The 25911-nt window shown below is 40.8% G+C and overlaps 2 protein-coding genes across 4 annotated transcripts in view; one reads left to right on the forward strand and one right to left on the reverse strand.

Annotated features, from left to right (window-relative positions):
* dph1 (diphthamide biosynthesis 1) overlaps positions 1-6630 on the reverse strand; it is a 69667-nt gene extending 63037 nt beyond the window's left edge. Inside the window, exons 1-2 of one of the 3 annotated variants that reach the window (XM_078792920.1) lie at positions 5064-5188; positions 4619-4768 (exon numbers count right to left, since the gene is read on the reverse strand). In XM_078792920.1, coding sequence (XP_078649046.1) covers positions 4619-4768; positions 5064-5109 — 196 coding nt within the window. In that variant the 5' untranslated portion in view covers positions 5110-5188. Of the gene's footprint in view, positions 1-4618; positions 4769-5063; positions 5189-6494 lie in introns of those variants that run through there. The other 2 variants (XM_058080438.2, XM_078792921.1) reach the window with 2 other exon arrangements.
* A 251-nt stretch (positions 6631-6881) lies between these two features.
* The window catches only part of rtn4rl1b (reticulon 4 receptor-like 1b), a 181036-nt gene continuing 162006 nt past the window's right edge, over positions 6882-25911 (forward strand). The window contains exon 1 of the mRNA XM_058080435.2: positions 6882-7524. Within this exon, the coding sequence (XP_057936418.2) occupies positions 7512-7524 (13 nt within the window). The 5' untranslated portion in view covers positions 6882-7511. The remainder of the gene's footprint in view (positions 7525-25911) is intronic.

The following is a 25911-nucleotide window of genomic DNA, read 5'->3' on the forward strand; positions in this document are numbered from 1 at the left end:
TTAATTATTTGCCGTTTTATTATTATTATATTTATTTATTACTGATTGATTGATTTTCTTTATTCTTGATCTTATTTTGTGTAGAAAAATAAAAATGAAGATATTTGAGAACAGTAGAATGTTTTATCAGAGCTTTTCTTGGAAAATTGGAACCAAAGCAAAGTTTATTCATTTTTCTGTTTTTAATAAATGCGTTTTTTTTTTTTTTTTTGAAAACCTGATGCGGCCCAGCCTCGCCCAGACCCTAGCTCCAGTGGCCCCCAGGTAAATTGAGTTTGAGACCCCTGGTCTAAGCCTATCAATATCAGCGTGTGTGATCACTCACCTTTAAATCTCATTTCTATTCGACCTGTCTAGCATCTGTTCACGCACTTTGCCTGGCAGTCACTCTGCCTCACTGGCAGCATCTACCGAGCTGTCCACCAAGCCTCTGATCTTCGAGCTTCAAATTTGACTTTTTTTTTGTTTTTACCAGAGTGACATTTTGTCTTTAAAACACATGAGCAAATACGGCTAGTTGAGAGCTTGTTCTTGTCCCACGAGGATGCTACAAGCGGCTATCACGTCTATGGGGTACGTGCTAACTTACTTTTTGGCACTTAACAACCTTGTTCTCTTGTTATGATAATAATTATGTCTTGGCTTCAAATACTAGTTGTGTGTCAAAGCGGAATTGAGGTGTCCGTGCTTAAGTATGTTCTGTCTGTGAGTGACGCCAAGACAAGCAGCTAGCGAGGTGTCATGTTACTCTGCTAGATAAACATTTTTTTGTAAAATAACAATATCGCTATAGCTTGGTGAATATAGTTTACCTAAATGAATTATTCTCTTCCGTTCCTTGTTATTATTAACGGTTATCCAAAGTATAAACTTTGATAATCACCAAATGCCATTCATTTATTGATTCATTTTCTACCGCTTATCCTCACGAGGGTGCTGGAGCCTATCCCAGCTGTCTTAAGGCGAGTGGCGGGGTCGCCAGCCAATCACAGGGCACATATAGACAAACAACCATTCACACTCACATTCATACCTATGGACAATTTGGAGTCGCCAATTAACCTAGCATGTTTTTGGAATGTGGAAGGAAGCCACACGTGCACGGGGAGAACATGCAAACTCCACACAGAGATGACAGAGGGTGGAATTGAACTTGGGTCTCAGAGCTGTGAGGCCACCGTGCAGCCCCTTACCAAATGCCACTGCTGGTAAAATAATTTTTGAGTGTGGATTTACTAGCAAGTGACCGGTAGCCAAATTTACTGTGCTTCCATTTACCTGAAACAATCTGCACGTGCACACATGAATGTACACATGACAACTAAAGAACATGGATAACATGGATACACTGTGCTCTCAATGTCAATATGTATTTTGTACTTTCTGCATGCATGAGATTCATGTGTAATTGAAAATCACACAGAATTAACAGACTGTTTGCAAGCGCCTCACGCCATTTTTGTCCATTTGGATGTAAAACATGTTTTGGTTTGATAGGCTGGGAAATCTAAAGAAAATCTGCACCGGAGCCTGAAGGGTTTTGCCATCCAATTCAAATGGAATTCTAAACATTATGAGATGAAAACAATCTCATAATTGCAGCTATTCATTTCTCTCAATGCTTTGCCCAATGGCGCGTGAAAGTAAATGTATCACAGAAAAAAAAAATGGGAAGCAACCAAAAAAAAAGACAAAAAAAAAAAATACATTATACTGCCAGAGGACTTACTTAAAAAGAAAACTGTCAAGCGAGCTTATCATTTGGCTGTCTCACTTGTGCAAAGACCTTGGAAAACACAGCAACTCCCTGAGCGTTCCACGAGTCTCCCTGGGAAACGCTTTCATGGTTTCAAGGATATTGAGACACTTCATGGCCGTTTCCACTTTTTGCCATCTTCAGGCCATCGATGTCTCGATTAGTTCTTTTTGTCTCTCTTTTGCACATGTGATTTGGTAGTCACATTTTTTGGAGGCAGCTTAACTCTCCTAAGACATATTGTGGACCGTGACAACATGACAGAAAGACTGAAAATAAACCTAAAATGCATAGGCAGAGATGACAACAAAGTATCCCACGGGGCATGTTTTCCCATCGATTCCAATATACAAGCACCTGTAAGAAGATGAGTCATGAGATAATCGGGTGTTGTTGCGCTACCTAGTGGTGAAGATGGTAAATTGCAGTTTCACCAGCCCTTTCACAATTTAAATGACTCAAGTTTAAATGGGGGCGGCACGGCGGGTGAGTGGTTAGCGCGCAGACCTCACAGCTAGGAGACTAGGGTTCAATTCTACCCTTGGCCATCTCTGTGTGGAGTTTGCATGTTCTCCCCGTGCATGCGTGGGTTTTCTTCCGGTACTCCGGTTTCCTCCCACATTCCAAAAACATGCTAGGTTAATTGGCCACTCCAAATTGTCCATAGGTATGAATGTGAGTGTGAATGGTTGTTTGTCTACATGTGCCCTGTGATTGGCTGGCGACCAGTCCAGGGTGTACCCCGCCTCTCGCCCCAAGACAGATGGGATAGGCTCCAGCACCCCCCACGACCCTTGTGAGGAAAAAGCGGTAGAAAATGAATGAATTAATGAAAGATTAAATGGACCATGTTGCTGTAATAAGTAAGGATAAACCATAAAAAAATTGATTTTAGGTCATTTCAGTACCTTCTCAAGTGACAATTGGATAGAAATTGAACTTTGATATACTAGTGCACAGCTTGTGCATCGATGTTGATACACTTATCCACTGCAAATGTCTCAACAGGCAGCCATTATTGTCCAAATAGCTGGCAACACAAGTGAGTACAAAGATAAATGACATGTCTGCTGTCAAGCATAGCGGTGGTAGTGCCATGCTCTACAGTGCATGAGTGCTGCCAACACCGGGGAGCTGCAGCTAATATATGAAGACAAGCGATACAGAAAATGGATGAATGCATGGATTGGAACATCCATCCATCCATCCATCCATCTTCTATGCCACTTGTCCTCACTGTGGGCCTGGGTATGTTGGAGTCTATCCCGGCTGTCTTTGGGCGAGAGGCGGGGTAGACCTGGTCGAAACAGGAACATCTACTAGCCTAGCTCCATATCATAAAATCTGTTACTGTAGTTGGGAAGTTGAGGACAACAATCAACAGACCCACGTAATGAGAATATAACCTTTGTAGCAAAGGAAATGATAAAAATAAATACTTTTAGAAAAAAATGCGAGTACACACTGCTCATGGTTATTTATAAACAAAAATAAAGAAGGTGGGAAGGCAAGATAAAAGTACATGTTTTTCAAATCTCCACTTGAAAAGCAACGACTTTTAGAGGCAAAGGCTGGCGGTGGAACAGATGGACGTGAAGAGGAACACAGGGAGACAGAGGTGACAAGGTGAGCGACGCAAAAAAAAAAAAAACTTCAGAGAAGCAAGCCGATGCTTGACTTAAAGTAAAAACTGCAAACCAAGAGATATTTAAACTCCTGGCATGCCATCTGCACATATCCACCCAACAACAGGGCCAAGTGAACTACGACACAACTTGTGATTTGTTTTTGCTCGACTGCCAAGATAACCAAGTGTAGGGGTAGCACAGTAGACAAAATGGTTTACGTGACACCCCTTTTTATTCATGAATGACAATGTAAATGCAGAGGGTGGAAAGTGGGGAGCGGAGAGAAAGAGCACAAAAAACGGGCTCCAAAAAGGGTGGGGTCAATCAGCCGCTTCCTCCAAAAAACAACAGTGCTCAAACATAACATCCCTTGCAAAGACACTAAACAGAATAAATTAAAAATATAAAACATCCATCTTTCTCTACTCGGAGTACCATTTTACTAATGGATGCGTGTCTGCAATAATATTTTCACAGCCGCAAATATGTTTGATCTCCAGACTGAATGCTTGTAAGTGCAACCACAAATTCATAAACAGGCGATTTTGTTTTTGCATTCGGGAAAACCAACAAATTGTGGTCAGTATCGACATAAATGGCAGGTTGGACCTACGGGGGTAAGTGGTGCAGTAATTAAAGGATTCATCTAAATTGCTCAAATTTTTCCATACATAGTTGACACAAACACAAAATCAATAGAGTGGATACTGCCACAGTCTTGTGCTTAAACACAACAGGAATGAACTACTGTGTCATTGTGGCATAAATACTTATGTTCACAGCTGCAACATTGCCAAGTAAATCATAGTCAAAGTATTACAGTGTATTTCTAAAACAGGGATCCCTAATTATCCTGACTCATTTTAAAAAAGTAAACGATTAACAAATAAACGGGCATAGATTGGGCTTATGAATGGAATTATTTATAATGAGAATGGAAGATTCCATATGAGAATAGAAATATTTAAGGAATTATTTTACTGTGTTAGCTGTAAAGGTGTCATAAAATGTGATTGTGTCCTGGTGTCCTGCACTACTTCAGTTTTGCTTTACTGCATGCAAAAAGTATTATTCCAGGATATTATGGGAGGAAAACACAAACAACAGAATTTCTGCACATATCCACCTGAGGAAAAGCCACATGGACAACAAATCATATAATTTGTTTTATCACAATGACCTCCATTGCAAAAATAGACTTGAGTATGACAATAAGGCAGAAGATCTTACTTACCTCTTGTAGCCTTTGCTTGTCTCACTCTCCATACAGTCTTTGGGATCTCAAAGTTGTAGTTTGAAGGTAATGCTTTCATGGCCTCCAGTAAATCGGGATTGTTGATGATTTCATCAGGGACTTGATTGACCACGCGACGGGGCCCTCGAACTAAAAAAAAAAAATTGATTGCAAAACATTAATTAGTTACACATATAAAGGGCACGTATTATGCCTGTTCAACTATTCTGACCGATAAATGTTGTTAGAATGTTCTATTCTTGTGTTAAACAATGCCAAAATTTCACATAATGAAGTTTTCTCATTTGGAAGTGAGCCCTGAAAGAAGCTTGAGATGGCTCAAAATGCTCGGTTTCAAAAGGCGTGGTAAAACCGTTCCTTTATGACATCACAGAGGGTCTGACTTCCTTATATGGGCCTGGCTGTAAGACAGATAATCTCTGACCTCCCCCAAGCTCTGTTCCTCTGTTTATTTGCGAGCAAAGCCACATTTGTTTCCAATTCCTAATGACGCCACCATCAGGAACGAGTAGTTGAAGTTCCTGATTCCTTGTCAGTAAAAGAAGTACATTTTAATCTGTCAACTACATTTCAAACTGGACTGTTTTGTGAACATACAAAACCGACAAACTTGCCGACACAGTCCGACACTTTTCCAGTGTTACTTGGTTGTGTGGAAGAGTCAGAAGAGTCGTCAGAAAGCAACAATTTATCACTGTCCTAACCAGCGGCATCACTAAGTTCTGAGCCTCTTGGAGATGCACAGGATATGAATGAATGTAGTAGACATTAAAACAATTCAAAAAACAAATAACGAACAAGAACCGGGATATAACTAAGATTTAGTAGAGATACTCAATTGTTTTAGGCCACCATTAAATTTACACAAGTACACACAATCTACACTGCAAAACCACTGCTCAAGCTCTGCAACCATTCTGTCCAGTGGACAGTGATCAATTATATTCATTCATTCATTTTTTACAGCTTTTCCTCACAAGGGTTGCGGGGGTGCTGGAGCCTATCCCAGCTGTCTTTGGGCGAGAAGCGAGGTACACCCTGGACTGGTTGCCAGCCAATCACAGGGCACATATAGACAAACAACCATTCACACTCACACTCATACCATTTGGAGTCGCTAATTAACCTAGCATGTTTTTGGAATGTGGGAGGAAACCGGAGTACCCGGAGAAAACCCACACATGCACGGGGAGAACATGCAAACTCCACACAGAGATGGCCGAGGGTGGAATTGAACCCTGGTCTCCAAGCTGTGAGGTCTGCACACTAACCATTCGACCGCTGTGCAGCCTGTGGTCAATTATATAATAATCATTATTATATTATTAATTAGTCTATTATTATGACTATCATCTTCTTCTGATTATTACTACTCGTAGTAGTAGTAGTAGTACTAGGCTAGTACTAGGCTAGTATAACTAGTAGGCTAGTTAGGGGGACTAAAGCCCCCCTAAAATAGGCCTAATGACGCCACTGGTCTTAACTGTGTTTATTGGTTGTAAGTCATCGAGCAAAAGAGGGGTTACTAATAGCTGTTTCCCAACACAATTAGTGGCCACATTAGACTTTACTGATGCTGTAGAAAACCTAACGCTAAAATGCTAAAGCTAAAGACTACGAACAACCGAATTTACCTTGAAATGGCATACAACAGCATATATCTCCTAAAGACTGTTATACATGGCAAATTACACAATGTCTCTTTTCACAGCACTCGTAACGCTTCCAAACTGTTTTTGGCGTCTCACTATCGCGTTGCTAAACTTACACTAGCACACTTTATGTCACCGCTTATCCGATACATTTCTGTGTCATTTTTAAAAAAAGACATTTTACCAATAAAGTTCATTTTTACCTGTTGGCTTTTTGACAGCGGCGAGCTGCACTTCACACGAGGGAGCCGCCATGTTTTTTTTCCACCCCAAACACAGGAACAACCAGGCAAAAGCAATCGATGTAAGATTGTCAGATTATAAAGTCGAACACCGATGCAAAGCGGCTGGAATAAAAAAAACGCGGGTTATATTTATACTATTTAAATGAATTAATCCATATAATAAACGAGAAAATATGAATAATCTTGTTTGTATAAATTAGTAATGATACAAACTCGATTGTTGATCGATTTTAAAAGGCATGCTTCGTTTTCATGATGTGTGTGTTATTGACTTGCAAAAGTTCAGCCATCATGCATGACTATATGCGCGTGTACGCGTGTGTGCTTGTGTGAATGTGTGTGTGTGCGTGTTGGTGTCGGTCTCTCCAGTTAGAGAGAGGCTGAGCCCGGAGGAAGAGGAGGATGTATACAGGCGGCACAACATCACTTTCTGCCTCCTTGAGCGCGTCGGCTTGCTGAATGGGTGCAAAGAAGAGACATCTCTGTTTGGACAACATCAAACTATTACCCGGCGACGTTTTGGAAAACGTGTTATTTCAAGGATGCATCCTAGGGTGCTGCTATAGTCCAATAACTTATTAGATTTTTGGGAGGAGATGCAATTTGAGCGAGACTGACTGTCAGGGCGGAAGGTGGATTGATATTTTTTTTCCCTCAATCAGTACACCATCGAATGTGTACACCTTTATATATAAAAAAAAACAAAACTGGAATTATCATCATTTATTCGGACTCATGGGATATACTGCATGTGGGTATTTTGGCAATGATTGCATCCCAATCCTAAACCATCCGAATGAGCCTGCATGGAAAAAAAGATCATCATTATTCATCTCTGTTGTGACTGACGGGAGTGACAATTAAGTGACATTGACACCTATAGGCGTCGGGATCAACTTCCAAAGTTAAAGTCTGGAATATTTGGATCCATGATTCTCAGAGGACAGGAGCGGAAATACACTTAAAAGCGGCAAAATGTTCAAAAGGGGTGAGTGAGTCTTAACTTTTAATGATGGGTGGAATCAGGCGATTCCCTTTTATGGTCATATGTTGTCTTATGAAATGCAATGTGCAGACATGCGTCTTAATTTGCAAGTGGCGCTGTCCTGCCAGTGTTCATGTTCATGTGCGTGCGCAAAACATGAGGACAACAATGTGCTTAAAAAGAGATGATGCCGCACTGCAGTCTATATGACTTGTTCCCAGGTCATATGGTTATCTGTTTTTGCACTGAATCATTGCAATAAGTGGTATTATTTTGTACTGTGTGTGTCAGGGCTTGTGGTTGTGATGGTTCACAAGGTTATTCACCGCTGGCCACACACAATATGAATGGCCAAGACCTTTTGGAGAGGGTATCTAAACCCTCAAAGCTTTCATAACAAGTTTCTGCAGGAAAAAAAATACACTTGAGGTGTATAATTCTGTCTAACTTTTTTTGTTTTGGCTATATATCTATCTAACTATTTGATTATAGTATATGTTCTCAAAGGACAAAACTGTAGAAATGAAATATGGGCACACTTTAGAGGAGTCAGTGTACAGCTTGGAAGGCAACATACTGTAGAGCTAAGATTATAGACATTTGCTTGAAGAGGCAAAGTGTACATAGATGTATGTTTGGGCTTGTTATTATGTTGGAAAACTGCCATGTGGCCCATTTTTCCAATGAGGAAGGGTTCATGTTTTGCTTCGGAATGTCACAGTTGGTGTTACTTCATTCCACGATACTGTATCGATATTAATAAAGTATGATATGGATATTTTTAGGCATTTATCATAAACTGTATATGGTATTTATTCAAGTGCAGACACGGCAAAGATTCATTTCTGATTTGAATTTAAGCCTCCAATCATTAGGTGGCAGCACTTCCATAGTCAATTAGACAAGGACGTTGAACGAGATTCCCGAGTGAAACGTCCTCACACATAAACACAGTTCAACATGGCGGAATGCCAGCACATAACAGCGACCCCTGCGGCGTACAACACATTTTAGATTTCTACACAAAGTAGGGTGTGCAGAAATTGACAAAACCCATGCCGTTTGTAAAATGTGTCGTGTTTCCCGAATAAAGTATTCAGGAAGTCCACTTAGTCCACTTAGCGAGACACCATGAGGACCTGCCGCTAGCAAGCAATGCCAAGGTCCTTTTGTATACTACAAAAGTAGTACTGTGATATTGCAGGTATTTTGTTTTTCAGATTGATATCACTATTTTGTTAAATAATGGTTATTTCAAGCATCCTATAAGGACTTTTTACTGATGTTAGTTACTTTGTTCCACAAAAATACTGTTCTGATGGTGGATAAGTCAGGGACTGTATACTCTGCATTTTTTCACAGCTAATAGAATGTGAACATTTGAGCAGGATCTTGAGACGTAATTTAATTTGTTTTTTATGGGCTTTTTTTTGTAAATTTAAAGCTGGATGTTAAAGCTTTATTTATCCAAACGCTACACTTTAAGTTTTTACAGAGGAAAGTTTGTGATACAGCATACTGTTCTAATGGAATAAAAATATGTTTAGTAAGTGCATATTGCTGGTCTAATTCAGTTTTTCCAGGAAATAATCTTTAACTACAAGAAAAACAAAAAAAATATCGCCTTGTTAACAGTATCGTGATATATCGTATCGTGAGCCTAATAGTAGTATCGTGATACATATCGTATGGCCAGATTCTTGCCAATACACACCCCTACGTAGTGTTGAAACCCATGTTTCCTCTCAGTGGACAGGATCGCTTCAGTAGGCCAGCACTGAAGCAGCCCTAGACCGTAGTTCTATAACCACCATGCTTGACAGTGCACACATAACAATTACCTTGGTACTCACTATGTAGACAATAATGTCTGTGCTTTGAGTGGTATACAGGCTGTACACAGACTACTCTAAAGTATATCCAAGCTTTATTTCTATAACATTGTCTCTTCAGAAGATATATTGTATTAAAATGGTTGCTGTAATATACATTAAAATCAGTACAATGTGGCAATATCTAATATAATCAACAATTATAGATAAATATAGTATCAATAGTCTTATTCATTGGCATTTTACAGTCAGGGCGGCATGGCGGTCTAGTGGTTAGCGCGCAGACCTCACAGCTAGGAGACCAGGGTTCAATTCCACCCTCGGCCATCTCTGTGTGGAGTTTGCATGTTCTCCCTGTGCATGCGTGGGTTTTCTCCGGGTACTCCGGTTTCCTCCCACATTCCAAAAACATGCTAGGTTAATTGGCGACTCCAAATTGTCCATAGGTATGAATGTGAGTGTGAATGGTTGTTTGTTTATATGTGCCCTGTGATTGACTGGCGACCAGTCCAGGGTGTAACCCGCCTCTTGCCCGAAGACAGCTGGGATAGGCTCCAGCATACCCCCGCGACCCTTGTGAGGTAAAAGCGGTAGAAAATGAATGAATAAATGAATTTTACAGTCACTGTAGGTTTCTGACATAATATTTCGTTATGTCAATGTAGTTGGTGGGCATCTAATTATGCAAGTACACAGACTTCTGAATCGTCTGATCACATAATGCCAGCACAACAATCCTGAAATTGAATAAATGAGCTCATCACTGTCAGTCTGGTGACTTATGACATAATGGACTGAAATATAATAATTAGATATGTTGTGATGTATTTTAAGATGACCAAAAACAACACATTGTCTGTACTGGTGGACTTTTGCAGTTTTCTTTGTCATAGGGTCATACTGGTACCAGCATACTCGAGATAGATACCGCTGATGAATTTAACTTTGCTTTGTCAGACCCAATCTGTTTTGGATGGGTTTGTGTAGCGCGCCTCAAGGGCAGAGGGAGAAACAGCCTGTTTTCCTTTGCCATCACATCGATTATTGCTGTTCCAAGAGTCGAGATGAAACACACCATGGTGATGAGTGCTTATAGCTGGAACAGCTTGGAGGGGGAGGCCCATTGTCTAAAACTGCCTCCTGACAGCTTAGTGCAAGAAGTGCTGCCATCTCATTTAAAGGAACGCATTACAAGGGTCGAAAACTGTCTGGTAGAAGCAACATGAGTCACCATGCATATTTATAAACATGCTCTTGGCTGTTTAAAATGCAAGCAAACATGTCTGCCGTGGTTCCGTGTCATACTAATGGACATGCTAGTAAAAGCCGTTATGACTGATAATGTATAGGATGTAAGATCTTTAAGATTTCCCATAATGCTCATTCATTTTACATCATGCTAAATGGAGCTGGAAGCAGAGGTGGTGGAAAAACATTTTTCCGTAGTTATTGTATGCAAATGAGCCATTTCCTGCTGCAGCTCGATGGGGAAAAATCGGTTAATTCAAGACAAATTAATTTTGAGGTATAGTCTGCCAAAAGTGCAAGCGTACAGCAGCATGTCTTGAGTCGACAGTGAGGCATAGATGTGTCAGTTTTGGCAGGAACATCGAAACAAGTTCTCTGGTGAATTTGAATTACTTTGCGCCTAGAATAACACATTGCAGGGAGCCTGGTTAATGCATGAGGCCGAGCACCTTCTGTGACAGATCCACCATTCACAAACACATACAGTGGAGGCAAAGTGTCTTTAGATGATTCATACAACTGTGACATCTCTCAGCTTGACTTTTCATGGCGACTGGTAGTGGTTGATCACCAAGAAAAGTTGATTTTGTGTTCGCAACATGTCTAATCATTGTCCACTGATACCTTTTGTTTTTTTGGGTTTGGTGATTGGGGCTGCACGGTGGATAAGTGGTTAGCATGCAGGCCACACAGCTAAGAGACCCGAGTTCAATTCCACTTTCGGCCATCTCTGTGTGGAGTTTGCATGTTCTCCCCGTGCATGCTAGATTAATTGGCGACTCCAAATTGTCCATAGGTATGAATGTGAGTGTGAATGGTTGTTTGTCTATATGTGCCCTGTGATTGGCTGGCCACCAGTCCAGGGTGTACCCCGCCTCTCGCCCGAAGACAGCTGGGATAGGCTCCAGCACCCCCCGCGACCCTCGTGAGGATAAGCGATAGAAAATGAATGAATGAATGAACATGTCTGATCATTGTCCACTAATACCTTTTGTTTTTTTTGGGGGGGTTCGGTTTGGCGATTGGGGCTGCACTGTGGATGAGTGGTTAGCATGCAGGCCACACAGCTAAGAAACCCGAGTTCAATTCCACTTTCGGCCATCTCTGTGTGGAGTTTGCATGTTCTCCTCGTGCATGCTAGATTAATTGGCGACTCCAAATTGTCCATAGGTATGAATGTGAGTGTGAATGGTTGTTTGTCTATATGTGCCCTGTGATTGGCTGGCGACCAGTCCAGGGTGTACCCCGCCTCTCGCCCAAAGACAGCTGGGATACACTCCAGCACCCCCACGACCCTTGTGAGGAAAAGCGGTAGAATATGAATGAATAATAACACCTATAACACCTTGTGCACCGAATGTAGTCTACTCCATCCAAAACATGTACTTTGATCAAACTCTGACAAAACGTGTACTTCTTGCATATGTAACTAGCGTCATTACAAATGTTGGTTACCAGTCAGAAAGCCAACATTGAGTATCTCCATTGCATCTCTACAGCACATATACTGACGCTGCATATTACTCTCTGAATGTAATTTTTTTCCGTTGTACTTTGTTGTTCTTCTCTGAACACACTCTTAGATGCCGCTCCGTTTGGAATTACGGTTACAAAAAAACGCCACAAAAATCCAATGAAAAAGCTAAATACATGCACACAACTTGATATTTTTCCGCTTGATAAAGCGAGGGTCCCAATTAATATCATGCATAAATTCAGACAGCAGCAACAAATACATACGACATATATACAAATGTGGCTATACGGTCACCATGTGAAAGCTGCTGCATGGTTTATAGACCTTCCTGTCCAAGTGGGAAGCATGAAATGTCAATCTAACTCGATCAGATCGCTTTCACCCCCTCACATATTTTGTCTTAAAAGCAGTCAGCCATCAATGAATCACATGGGATGGTCTGACAGAAGTGGAAAATACATAATGTCCACTGAATGTACTTTACCGTGAAGCCACCCAGTCCAATTGCTATGACATGTTCTATACAGGATAATGGAGGGAGGTCAGCGGGGGGGGACGTTTTTTATGCGTTACGTCCTCCTTTTCGACTTGTGGCGGCTGATCCATGCAGACAAGCATACATATACTAAGTATGTATTACTGGAAAATATGTGTGGGTTACCATTTACATTTCACAGTACATGAGTGGGTTGGTTTTAAACATATAATTCAATTTTAATAAAACTGCAGTTTTTACATAAAGTTTACAGGTTGAACTTAATCTAGCGAGCTGATTGATAAATTTAGATAAAATCCATCTAAAACAGCGGTCTCAAACACGCGGCCCGCGGGCCAAATGTGGCTCGCAAGACACTAGTTTGAGGCCCCCTCAAAGTTTAATGTTAGTGCGACCCGCACAAGTTTGATATGGATACTGTATGGTATCATGTACCCTGAAAAAAATATTACATTTGATTAATGTTCATGTTAAAGGTTAAATAACTGTTAATAGTTATCCTCCTATCCGTGTGGAAGTGGTACATTTTTGGCTATTTAGTTTAAAGGAAATAACTTGAAAGCTACCGTTTAGGTCGCTAGTTCTCTAGTTTGCGAGTTAGCATGTGTCTCAAGACACTGCAGTTGCGCAATATGTTGTAAATAAAAAGAGTATAAATGTGACTATAGTCGTGTTTTGTCATGTCTATAGGGCTCTAATAATGCTTTGTTAATTTTAATCTGAAAAGAAAATAATTTGTCTACCCACCAACTATATGTGGTTTCTTAAGTTTTTAGTATTTGCCGTTTTATTGTTATTATTATATTTATTTATTTATGACTGATTTATTGATTTTCTTTATTTTTGATTTGTTTATTTATTTTTCATCTTATTTTGTGTAGAAAAATAAAAAGTAAGATATTTGTGAACAGTGGAATGTTTTATCAGAGCTTTTATTGTAGAAAATCGAAACCAAAGCAAAGTTTATTCATTTTTCTGTTTTTTTTTTTGTTTTTTGTTTTGGAAAACCTGATTCGGCCCAGTCTCGCCCAGTCCCTAGCTCCAGTGGCCCCCAAGTAAATTGAGTTTGAGACCCCTGATCTAAAATAAGAGTAATATCTATCAGCAATGATGCAAGTGGATAACTATATTTTTAATTGAATGTGTGCCAGAGAACACGTTTTAATTGACTATTATGTGGGCTACATTTAACCATGGCAAAAGCACTGAACTATATTTAGGAACTGTCAAGACTGGCAAGATCCGACTAATTGGAAATGCAGCAAGCGAGGACCTCCTTTAATGTGACGAGCATTTTGAATGGAATTTATCTCTAAAACGAAGAGAACACAGAAGAAGAGTGTGTGAAAACGGGTTTGCTTGTGTAAGCGTTATTATGTTTGTGCACACAAGCGACCAGATACTTTTGTCATGTTTTGAATTCTAATTATTCAAGAACGCAAACATCTACCCTGTTATCTCTGGTGGTTGGCATAATACATGGATAAATACTGCCTGCAATAGTGAAAGGCTGTCACATAATTATGCAGTATTTTGCAAAATTTACTGTAATTACATGAACAGTCATGGATTAAACTCTGTTTTTAAAGTATTTTTCTTAGTTTATTGGGTGGGAGAGCTCATTCAGTACTACGCGGTGACTTTAGTAACCAAATATTATTCCCTGCTTTATCAAATACAATGCTTGATGTAATTAATGTGTAATAATACATAATTTAGCGGTATTGCTCATATTATAGAGAAGCCAGACCGTTTTGATATGTCGCCATAAGGTCTATTTCTATTTTGTATGGGTATCATCACACTTTTTGTATTTCTTTTATGCTTTTACACATAAAAGTCCACTCAGACATACAACGTGCCCGGTCATTAGCGTAATGCAAATGTGCAATATTTCCATCACTGCCTCTGTTACTACCTCAATCATGTTTATTTATATAACAACCCAATACAATACACTCATATGTGACTTTACTCATCTGTATACACCAGTCATTATTTGCACTATGACCCATCTATCATTGCACTAAAATTAATATACAGTAAAGTCTTGTTATATCGATATCGGTTATAACGAATTACTACTTATTACGATACTATTTTCATTTCCCGGCAAATTTCTAGTCTTTTATGATATAATTAGTTCCGTTAGTACGATACCCAGTTATTATGATAATCCAGTTACTACGATGCCCTTTTCATCTCCCGCCAGCCAATTTGGTCTGCTTATATCGATACAAAAGCAGCTTAAATCAATCTTTGCTTAAGGATTTCAATACCAAAAAAGAACACAGCGAACGGCTGCTTCCAGTCAACTTTATTTTTCACACTTCCACCACCAGAGCACAGCACACACACCGATTCCCGCACTTCCTGGTTCACAGGTCATGCTCAACCCGCCCCACATAGCTGGCCAAACACATGCCACAAACGCCAGCATGTACATATGAAAAACAGTGATTATTGCAAGCGATAAAAAGATATCTGAATACAACACAGTTAAATACATGTATTTGTACGCTTGTGTCTTCGTTGGAATAGGTGTGTATGCTATGTCAGTTGGTTCTTCTGTTGCAGGCATTGCTCGACATTGTTCTATACTATAGAACATTGTTCTATACTATAGGACAATGTCATTGTTCTATACTATAGAACAATGTCGAGTGCATTATTGCCCACTTTTAATGCAGTTCGGCGCAGGATCGGATATATGGATAGTCCGGTTATATCGGTATTTTTTCCGACTCCCGAGAACATCGATATAACGAGACTTATATATCTGCAATATGTCTGCTCCTGCATATGCTGCTGTGCAATACTATGTGATATTTTGGATATATTGTATATATCTTGTTAAATTGTCTTTTTATATACTTTTTTTAAACTTGACTACTGCACTGAAGCTCTCCAATCTTGTTGTACATCTTGTATAATCACAATAAAGGCCATTCCATTCCATTCCATTCCAGAAAAAAATGAAACACACCTTTGGAGTTAAAGCAACTATATGTATCCGGGTCACCCAGTGCGTTGACACACACTAACACAGTTTCAGAGAGCCGGCCAACAATATATATTAATCTTGTAAGTGATAGGCCATACTTTACATTCAATCCATTCTATTTTCCCATTCTCCTCCGTCGCCTGGGCAGAAATCTCCCCCACCTCCTCCAGCTCCACTGGGAGGACACCAAGGCGTTCCCAGGCCAGGATATACATAGTGTCACAAGACTTGGTTTTCCGGCCGTCACATCCTCTCTAGTTTGACCCCATCGTCGTATCTAACAGATGTGTTTTGGTGGTGGCCCAGCAGCCACCAATGTATCACCAATGTTCTATCAGAGAACCACAAATGCCCCCGATGATTGCCTGTCTTCTTTCAGTCCGATATGACATCAAGTGTGCTCTGTTTATGATCACAGAGGAAAAAACGGAGGTAATAAAAGCAGCAGGTCCGGGTTCATTAACAAAGGACAAACAGCCACTTTACCCGAGAAGGGATATGCAGGCCAGAAGCAAGCAATTTAGTACGATGACATGAATTTCCACGAGAGCAATAAATGCCCATCTGTCACTTAAATATGTTGCAACCTCTCAGCCGTCGTCAAGGCCCGGAGAACGTTCTATTTAAAGAGAATAGATTCTTGGCTCTCACACACGCCGGTCGTCTTTCTAATCCTCTCAGTGTCAGCCCCGCAATATCAATCCATGTCAACTCGCTATTGTTGGACTTTTTAGCCGGGCTTGTGTTTCGGACCGGTGATGGAGGAAACTCGAAAGGAAAGCTTGAAAAAGAGCAAGAAGGATAATGAAGAGAGGAGCAAAAAAATATATATAAACCCCAAAGCAATCTTCTAAAGCTTCTCTGTAAGCCGCGTAAAAAAAAATGAGAAGCAAATCAGGACAGGGTGGGGTTCCATCTTCTATCGGACTCTTGTTAAGTCATATGAATGTATCCAATCAAAACAACCGTGAAAACAGAAGGAAACACTTAAAGGAGGCAAGGAAAAAGTCTAAGCAAATTGATGCATTGGTAGTCTGAGGATCTCACCTACAGCACACAGCGTCAACAATAATTTACTGAAGAGCATCTCCGATAATTGGATCCCTGACATTTACTAATGCTAGGAAAAAAAAAAACATTGATATTGCCTCCATACTATGCACTGTTAAGTCTGGACGTGCATCCTAAACATTAGATTTGACATTTGTTTAGTGGCCTGCGAAACCTTAAAAACCTTTAAAAAAATCTGGTCCAAGATGCACTTATAGAGTATATTTGCTCTAAACACAGCATCTTTCTACCATTATATTCACTATCTCTCCTCTGGACATGTCCGAACAATACTCGTTCCTGATCCTATCCATCATGGTCACTCCCAATTAGAACCTCAGCATCCTCATCTCTGCTACCTCCTCTGGGCATGTCCCAACCATCTCGGTCTGGCCTCTCTGACTTTATCTCCCAGGCCTCTAACATGTAATGTCCCTCTGATGTACTCGTTCCTGATCCTATCCATCATGGTCACTCCCAATTAGAACCTCAACATCCTCATCTCTGCTACCTCCTCTGGGCATGTCCCAACCATCTCGGTCTGGCCTCTCTGACTTTATCTCCAAGGCCTCTAACATGTAATGTCCCTCTGATGTACTCGTTCCTGATCCTGTCCATCATGGTCACTCCCAATTAGAACCACAGCATCCTCATCTCTGCTACCTCCTCAGGACATGTCCCAACCATCTCAGTCTGGCCTCTATGACATTATCTCCAAGGCCTCTAACATATAATGTCCCTCTGATGTACTCGTTCCTGATCCTATCCATCATGGTCACTCCCAATTAGAACCTCAACATCCTCATCTCTGCTACCTCCTCTGGGCATGTCCCAACCATCTCGGTCTGGCCTCTCTGACTTTATCTCCAAGGCCTCTAACATGTAATGTCCCTCTGATGTACTCGTTCCTGATCCTATCCATCCTGGTCACTCCCAATTAGAACCTCAGCATCTCTGCTACCTTAAGTTCTGCTTCCTGTCTTTTCCTCAGTCGGACTGTCTCAAGACCAAACAACATGGCTGGTCTAGAGGTAATAAATATATTTTTTATAATATATTTGTATTTGTATAGTATACTATATTGTCGAGGTAATATTCATTCATTCATTTTCTACCGCTTTTCCTCACGAGTGTTGCGGGGGTGCTGGAGCCTATCCCAGCTGTCTTCGGGCGAGAGGCAGGGTACACCCCGGACTGGCCAATCACAGGGCACATATAGACAAACAACCATTCACACTCACATTCATACCTATGGACAATTTGGAGTCGCCAATTAACCTAGCATGTTTTTGGAATGTGGGAGGAAACCAGAGTACCCAGAGAAAAACATGCAAACTCCACACAGAGATGGCTGAGGGTGGAATTGAACCCTGATCTCCAAGCTGTGAGGTCTGCACACTAACCACTCGACCGCCGTGCAGCCCGTCGAGGTAATATATTTAATTTTAATAATGGTGGCCACTAGTGGCAACTAGTCCAAGGTGGGCTAAAATGACCTTGGGTGTTGAAATGAATGAATTCCAGCCACCTTTATCCACTTCTTTGTAAACAGCCTGCAGCCTGAATAGACATTTGAATGATTGAATCACCAGAACGTTCTTTGTAAGATTAGTCCGTGATGGCAATTAAACAGCGTATTTGGTCCATCCAGTTTGCCACAGTGGATTGTTGCCACCTTTGTCGCCGTTGTTGTTGAAAATGAGATGCAAGGGTGGTCATTAGCGGATGATAATGAGGTGAAAGAGACAAACAACCTAAGCCCTGTTGGTTTTTTTTTTTATAATATTAATAATTAATTTGTGATGAAGTGTCTAATTGGAGTTTAAAGGTCAATGTCAATGGCTTAGATTTGAGGCGACATTGGGGGAGGCGGAGTGGGAGGTAAAGGGAGACGACACAGGAGTTGACAGTAATCCCAGGTGCTCTCCTGTTACACACTGACAGCCCCCCCCCCCACTCAACCCCCTCTTCTTCCTCCATGGAGACATTGTCTTTGTGTGCTGAGCAAAGCAATTCAGCTGCACCAGGACCTGGACAACTGCCCTTTTGGCATTGGAAGTTAGCATGTCCTGAAGGCCGGGTGACATTCAAGATGGAAAAAAAAAAAAAAAAACGGGAATGCTGGGATTGTGAGCTGAGGCAGGTATTTTGTGAGACATATCTGGCACGTGCCATCATCGATCCCTTTTTGCTCATCCTGCATTTGATTAATCTCACACTCGTTTGAGTAAAAACTCATTTCTTTCCAGGCGGTTAATGTTAGAAACATCCGCTAAATCAGTCCTGTGAGTGTGCAGATTAACAGAGCATTCACATTTAGAAAGGAAATATGATGTTGAGGATGTGATGAGGACAATGGGATAAAGAATTTGTCTTATTTGCAAATGCCATTGTTCGATATTTCATTCGATCTCCATATTATCAAGGCTCTACATTTATTTTATTTTAATTGCACTCAGTGGATTAAAGAGGCTTCATTAAGGCCATATAATCGACAACAGACAAGTGCATTGTTTTGAATTAATGGTTGTACAACGGCAGTATTCTAATTACCATGGTGAGGGAAGAACTTACAAATAAAAACTTGGTAAGCACTTTATATACAAACTTACAATGACGAAAATAAGTATTTTGGTAAAATCTCATATTTTTGATCTATGCATGTGAGTTTCTCACTGTGGCGGCCGTTAACGGGAAAAAACAAAACACCTACAACACAAACAGCAGCACATACATGTCAATATCATTTAACTTTGATGCCATTTACTCTTATACTGGTTTAGTAAATTACAGTAAATTACCATATTGACCCGACTTTAAGACCGTAGTTTTTTTCCTATGTTTTTGTCCTACGTCTTTGTTTTTTATATGAAATTCCTTAAAGAATTGAGGAAATCAACAAGTGACAACCAGGGTGTGCTTTCCTTTGTGTTGTCATGGTGACATGTGATTTATGAGAGTTGTAAAAACGTTCAAATACATAAAAAAGACTAATTTGTTCATTTAAAGTTAACATTGCATCACAATTAATGGAGTTTTTATAAATGCATTACAGCGGAATTGGAGGTAGCAGAGAAGATGTTGCTGAGATTCTCATTGGGAGTGACCAGGATGGATAGGATCAGGAAGGAGTACATCAGAGAGACATTACATGTTATAGACCTGGGAGATAAAGTCAGAGAGGCCAGACCGAGATGGGTCAGGCATGTCCAGGGGAGGTAGCAGAGATGAGGATGCTGAGGTTCTCATTGGGAGTGACCAGGATGGATAGGATCGGGAAGGAGTACATCGGAGGGACATTACATGTTAGAGGCCTGGAAGATAAAGTTAGAGAGGCTAGACCGAGATGGTTGGGACATGTCCAGAGGAGGTAGCAGAGATGAGGATGCTGAGGTTCTCATTGGGAGTGACCAGGATGGATAGGATCAGCAACGAGTACATCAGAGAGACATTACATGTTAGAGACCTGGGAGATAAAGTCAGAGAGGCCAGACCGAGATGGTCCGGACATGTCCAGAGGAGGTAGCAGAGATGAGGATGCTAAGGTTCTCATTGGGAGTGACCAGGATGGATAGGATCAGGAAGGAGTACATCAGAGAGACATTACATGTTAGAGACCTGGAAGATAAAGTCAGAGAGGCCAGACCGAGATGGTTCGGACATGTCCAGAAGAGGTAGCAGAGATGAGGATGCTGAGGTTCTCATTGGGAGTGACCAGGATGGATAGGATCAGGAATGAGTACATCAGAGGGACATTACATGTTAGAGGCTCTTTTAAAAATGCGAGACTCTCCCAGTCCAGTCCCATTAAGCGTTTTCTTACCATAACTCTACTGGAGCTGGTGGTCATGGCCCCCACTTGTCCCCAATACAATTAGAACCAAATAGCCCAAAACTACCTAACATTAATCAGAACCCAACCTCTCGCATCCGGCTTAAGTAATAACCACCTCTCCGCTATCCGAGGTGGCGTCTACTTCTACAGACTCCTCACCTGCTGCTCCTGAGTGAAAGCGGGCCTCCTTGCTCACACTTTAATGAGACAGGCTGCTGTCACAGCGTCATAGGAGCTTGTAACATCTGCTGTGTAATCTGGACTTGTGTGTGTGTGTGTGTGTGTGTGTCAGCTCATACTGACATTTTGCTGCAATTACATATCAGGTAATTTAAATAAGCAATGGTACTGTAATGTTAATATATGAAGTTTGTTGTGCCTTGTAGAAGATTCCGCTTTACATACTGAATACAAGAGGATTTATACCACAATTAAAACAATTAGTTAGAAAGAGGATTCCATTGTTATTATATAAAAAGGCAGGACTCAGAAACTGATGGAGATGTGGTAATTACAGGCTATATAGGCCAAGGTCCTTTTTCCACAATCACACAATTCACATATGCAAATCCCTCTCAATTGTCTTAGAACGCTCTTAAATTCAGTCATTTATAGCTGCAGAAGAATGTTTTGACCTTATAAAGTCTTATATAATACAGAGCGGAATTAGCGGTTTCAATTTATCCTCCACTTGATTTTATTTTTATCCTCTATGAGTATGTCTGACGAAACTGGAGGCAGGAAAGTGTCGCTCTGTTTGAGGTCCACCTTCATGAAATTGGAATCTATTTCTGGCAGAGATAGAGCCCCCCTTTCTGCACTCACTTCCTATGTATTCTAGAGCTCTGAATGAGTAAAGTCCTTGACTTTTTTTTTTTTTTTTACTTTCCCTAACAAGCTTCAGACATTGAAGTACTGGTTCACCATGCATCAGAAACATTTCGCCATATATCCAAACAGAAGGTCGATAAGGGGAAATTAATTCATCCAGAATCCAGAATGCACATGATCGAAGTCTGTTTTATGGAGAGTACAACTCCATGGCTCCAGGCTGGGCCCCATGGATGAAATCCCAACCTTGTCTGCAATCCCTTCACCAAGGTATGGCTACAATAGCCACGTATACATGAACCCAAATATTCTAATTCCATTCGGGTTATTAGCTCAAACGGAAAGAATGTAACCTTTTAGCATAAACTCATCAGCATTGTAATCTCGGCGAAGTGGTTTGTTTTTTACCAGTATTACAACATTGATTCGGGGTTGCGTGGTGGACTAGTGGTCAGGATATCTGGAAGACCTGAGTTTGATTCTCCGCTTGGGCATCTCTGTGTGGAGTTAGCATGTTTTCCTCCAACATTCAAAAACAAGCATGTTAGGTTCATTGGTGACAATGACCATTGTTTGTCTATATGTGATATGTGCCCTGCGATTGGCTGGTGACCAGTCCAGGATGTACACTTGGCGGGCCGGATGTGGCCCCCGGGCCAGAGTCTAGCTCATCATTAGGTAGCATAAGACACTAGCCACGTATACATGGACCCAAATATTCCAATTCCATTCGGGTTTCTAGCTCAAACGGAAAGAATCTAACATTTGTATACACCTCATTCCGAAAGAAAAGTGCCAATCCAAATGAATATATAATCGGATTCCCAGGGGTGGAATATTCCTTTCCCCAATCCGATTGAGGTATCTTGTACCCGCTCAAACGGAAAGTTGTCAGACTGCGTTCTTCTTCGTGGTGTTTTTCTTCTTCTGTTGTTTATTGGCGGTTGGCAAGCAGCTTTCGTGTGCATTACCGCCATCTGTGGAACAGAATCTAAACCCTTCTATACGCCATTCACAAGTCCAGTTTTATTAAAAAAGAAAATACATATCTATATAAAACATGTGCCGAGCTTAATTATAAAATATTAGCAAGATTGAACTTTATCTTTTCCTGTTCTTCGAAGCGTTCTTTCAGCGAATGCTGAGATATGACGTAACACGCAGCTCGAGACGTTCTTCGATTTAAAAAAATGGAGGCGAGCAATCGGCACTGGACTGCTGCAAAAAGTTTGTTTTTGATTAAAACTACATTTCAAGACTGGACGAATGAAAAACTGGCAATACGGAGTTATTCCAACAAGTGAAAGAAAAACTCGAGGAAGTCGGTATCACGTGATGTTGGTGTTTACGTTTTACTGCGCATGCCCCATTGACTATTCTGGTTGATTATAGCGGCGCATGTAGACACGCGATTGGAATATTCCTTTCCATGTATACCATTGCTTTCGGAAAGGTCATTCAGAAATATTCCATTCAGAAAGAGAAAAACTCCTCATGTAAACATGGCTACTGTGTATCATTTTAAAATTCTGATCCTTATAGACCCCTGAAACCCATGAACCATAGATCTCGGAATTAGACTCCTTGATCTACAGGATTCTAATTTCAAAGATGCTATCATTTTGCAGCAACATGAATATCAGAAAGAGTATCTTTAAGAAAAATATAATCAGATGTATTGTGCATTCTCCTCAGTTTTGACTAGTTATCATATTTTAATAGTAAGAAAAAGGGGGGAAGCTCAAAGCTTGTTTTCATTCCAAAGAGAGACATTTCCATCTGCTTTGGTGGGCGAGGAACCTTGAAGAGAAGAAAAAGTCAAGTGACTAGATAATCGCTTGCACATATGCTGCACATTGTCGCCGCTCCGTGCCGCCAAGGCCTCAATTGAGTGCGGTGAAATTCCCGCAGGAGGCATGGCAACACGGAGAGAAGTCACTAGAACACTCCCGTATTGAATCACAGCATGTAAACCCCCTGGTTGCTGACTCCCATATCAATACATTTATATTGTCCCAAGACGCTTTGCAGACAATTTGCCTTGAGCAATTGCGCTAATATGGCGGTCCCCAACCTCCCTTGTACAGATCTACTCTACGGTTAAGTGTTGTTTGGAAATTTAAAGTAATCTAGCGGGTAAATAGTGGATGTCAACATTGACTTGTTATATATATATATATATATTCATTCATTCATTTTTTCCTCACGAGGGTCGCGGCGGGTGCTGGAGCCTATCCCAACTGTCTCCGGGCGAGAGGCGGGGTACACCCTGGACTGGTGGCCAGCCAAATAATACTTAATACTTAATACTTGGGTTGTTTATATTCTTTATTTTTCTATATTGTGTATTTTGTACTGCTTAACTGACTCTGTACTCTTGCTGCTGTGCAATACAAATTTCCCCACTGAGGGAGGAATAAAGGCATATCTTAATCTTAATCTTAATCTTAATCTTAATCTTAATCACAATCACAGGGCACATATAGACAAACAACCATTCACACTCACATTCATACCTATGGACAATTTGGAGTCGCTAATTAACCTAGCATGTTTTTGGAATGTGGGAGGAAACCGGAGTACCCGGAGAAAACCCACGCATGCACGGGGAGAACATGCAAACTCCACACAGAGATGGCCGAGGGTGGAATATATATATATATAGTATATATGTATATATATATATATATATATATATATATATATATATATGGCTGAGCTGGGGTTACGTAAGATTTATGAACTGCCACGGTGGCAACAATCCTATGTAGGCAAGATTGATAGTGCCCGGTGCTGAAACACTTCTGGCTGGGATGTTAACTCAGACCGATTTGTCCCCATCGCCGCTGGCACGGCCATGTCAATTATTTAAAATAAGACAACAGCGCACAGGGGCGTGAAATGTTCATTTATCCATGTAGCCCTGCAGTGTGTGTGATGAGGTGTTCACAGGCAATGATACATAGAAGATGAAGATCACGGAATGATATCTTTTAGGGTATAATAATCCCTAACGCCTCCCTCTGGTGGTTATCTCAGATGTTTGTTTATATCCTTGACACCTGTCCTTCCGCTTGACCACAATGCAAATGGACTGCAACAGCTGAAGCAAATTTGCAAGCTAAAGCAAAATCGACGAAAAAAAAAAAGTCAAATCATGTTTTCAATTTGGCTGCACGGCGGTCGAGTGGTTAGCATGCAGGCCACACAGCTAGGAGACCAGAGTTCAATTCCACCCTCGGCCATGAGGAGTTTGCATGTTCTCCCTGTACTAAAAACATGCTAGGTTAATTGACGACAAATTATCCATAGGTATGAATGTGAGTGTGAATGGTTGTTTGTCTATATGTGCCTGAAGACAGCTGGGATAGGCTTCATCACCCCCCTGCGACCCTCGTGAGGATAAGCGGTAGAAAATGAATGAATTTTTTCGTTTTCATAACCATGCTGAACCTTTGAGATATTTTTTGCAGCGGGCCTATCTATATCTATGTGTGTTGCATTTAGGTGACAGGAAGAAAATCTCTGACACATTTGGTATGGTATGTCATGGTTGATTTCTTTCAGACGTGCTTAACAAGACATGAAGGAAGCTATGTGGTTACAGAAGCAGAAGCCCAAGCAGACATTGGAGTCCATGCATCAATGTTGTTGACATCTACGTACATTCATCCTTTTGAGAGTAGAAACTTGGCTACCTGTTGCTCCATTAAGGCGACATCATCTTGTTCGCCTTCTGTGTTGTCCTGTCACAATCACATTAGCCACGTTTACATGGACCCAAATATTCCAATTCCATTCGGGTTATTTGCTCAAACAGAAAGAATGTAAGCTTTGTATACACCTCATTCCGAAAGAAAAGTGCCAGTCCGAATGAATATAATCGGATTCCCAGGGGTGGAATATTCCTTTTCCCCAATCCGATTGAGGTATCTTGTACCCGCTCAAACGGGAAGTTCTTCTTCATGGTCTTTTTTCTTCTTCTGTTGTTTATTGGCGGTTTGCAAGCAGCTTTCGTGTGCATTACCGCCATCTGTGGAACAGAATCTAAACCCTTCTATACGCCATTCACAAGTCCAGTTTTATTAAAAAAGAAAATACATATCTATATAAAACATGTGCCGAGCTTAATTATAAAATATTAGCAAGATGGAACTTTATCTTTTCCTGTTCCCGGGTGCGTTCTTTCAGCGAATGCTGAGATATGACGTAACACGCAGCTCGAGACGTTCTTCGATTTAAAAAAAAAATGGAGGCGAGTAATCGGCACTGAAGCTTGTTTTGATTCAAACTAAATTTCAAGACTGGACAAACGAAAAACTGGCAATACGGAGTTATTCCAACAAGTGAAAGAAAAACTCAAGGAAGTCGGTATCACGTGATGTTGGTGTTTACGTTTTACTGCGCATGCCCCATTGACTATTCTGGTTGATTATAGCGGCGCATGTAGACACGCGATTGGAATATTCCATTCCATGTATACCATTTCATTCGGAAAGGTCATTCGGAAAGATTCCATTCGGAAAGAGAAAAACTCCTCATGTAAACGTGGCTATTCTTCATGTATGTAGACTGTTGGAAATAATCAATTCGCCACATTATATGTGATATAATGGA

This window comes from Doryrhamphus excisus, linkage group LG8 (assembly GCF_037039965.1).
Source record: "Doryrhamphus excisus strain RoL-2023G ecotype Guam linkage group LG8, RoL_Dexc_Guam_v1.1, whole genome shotgun sequence".
In the NCBI taxonomy this organism is placed as follows: Eukaryota; Metazoa; Chordata; class Actinopteri; order Syngnathiformes; family Syngnathidae; genus Doryrhamphus; species Doryrhamphus excisus.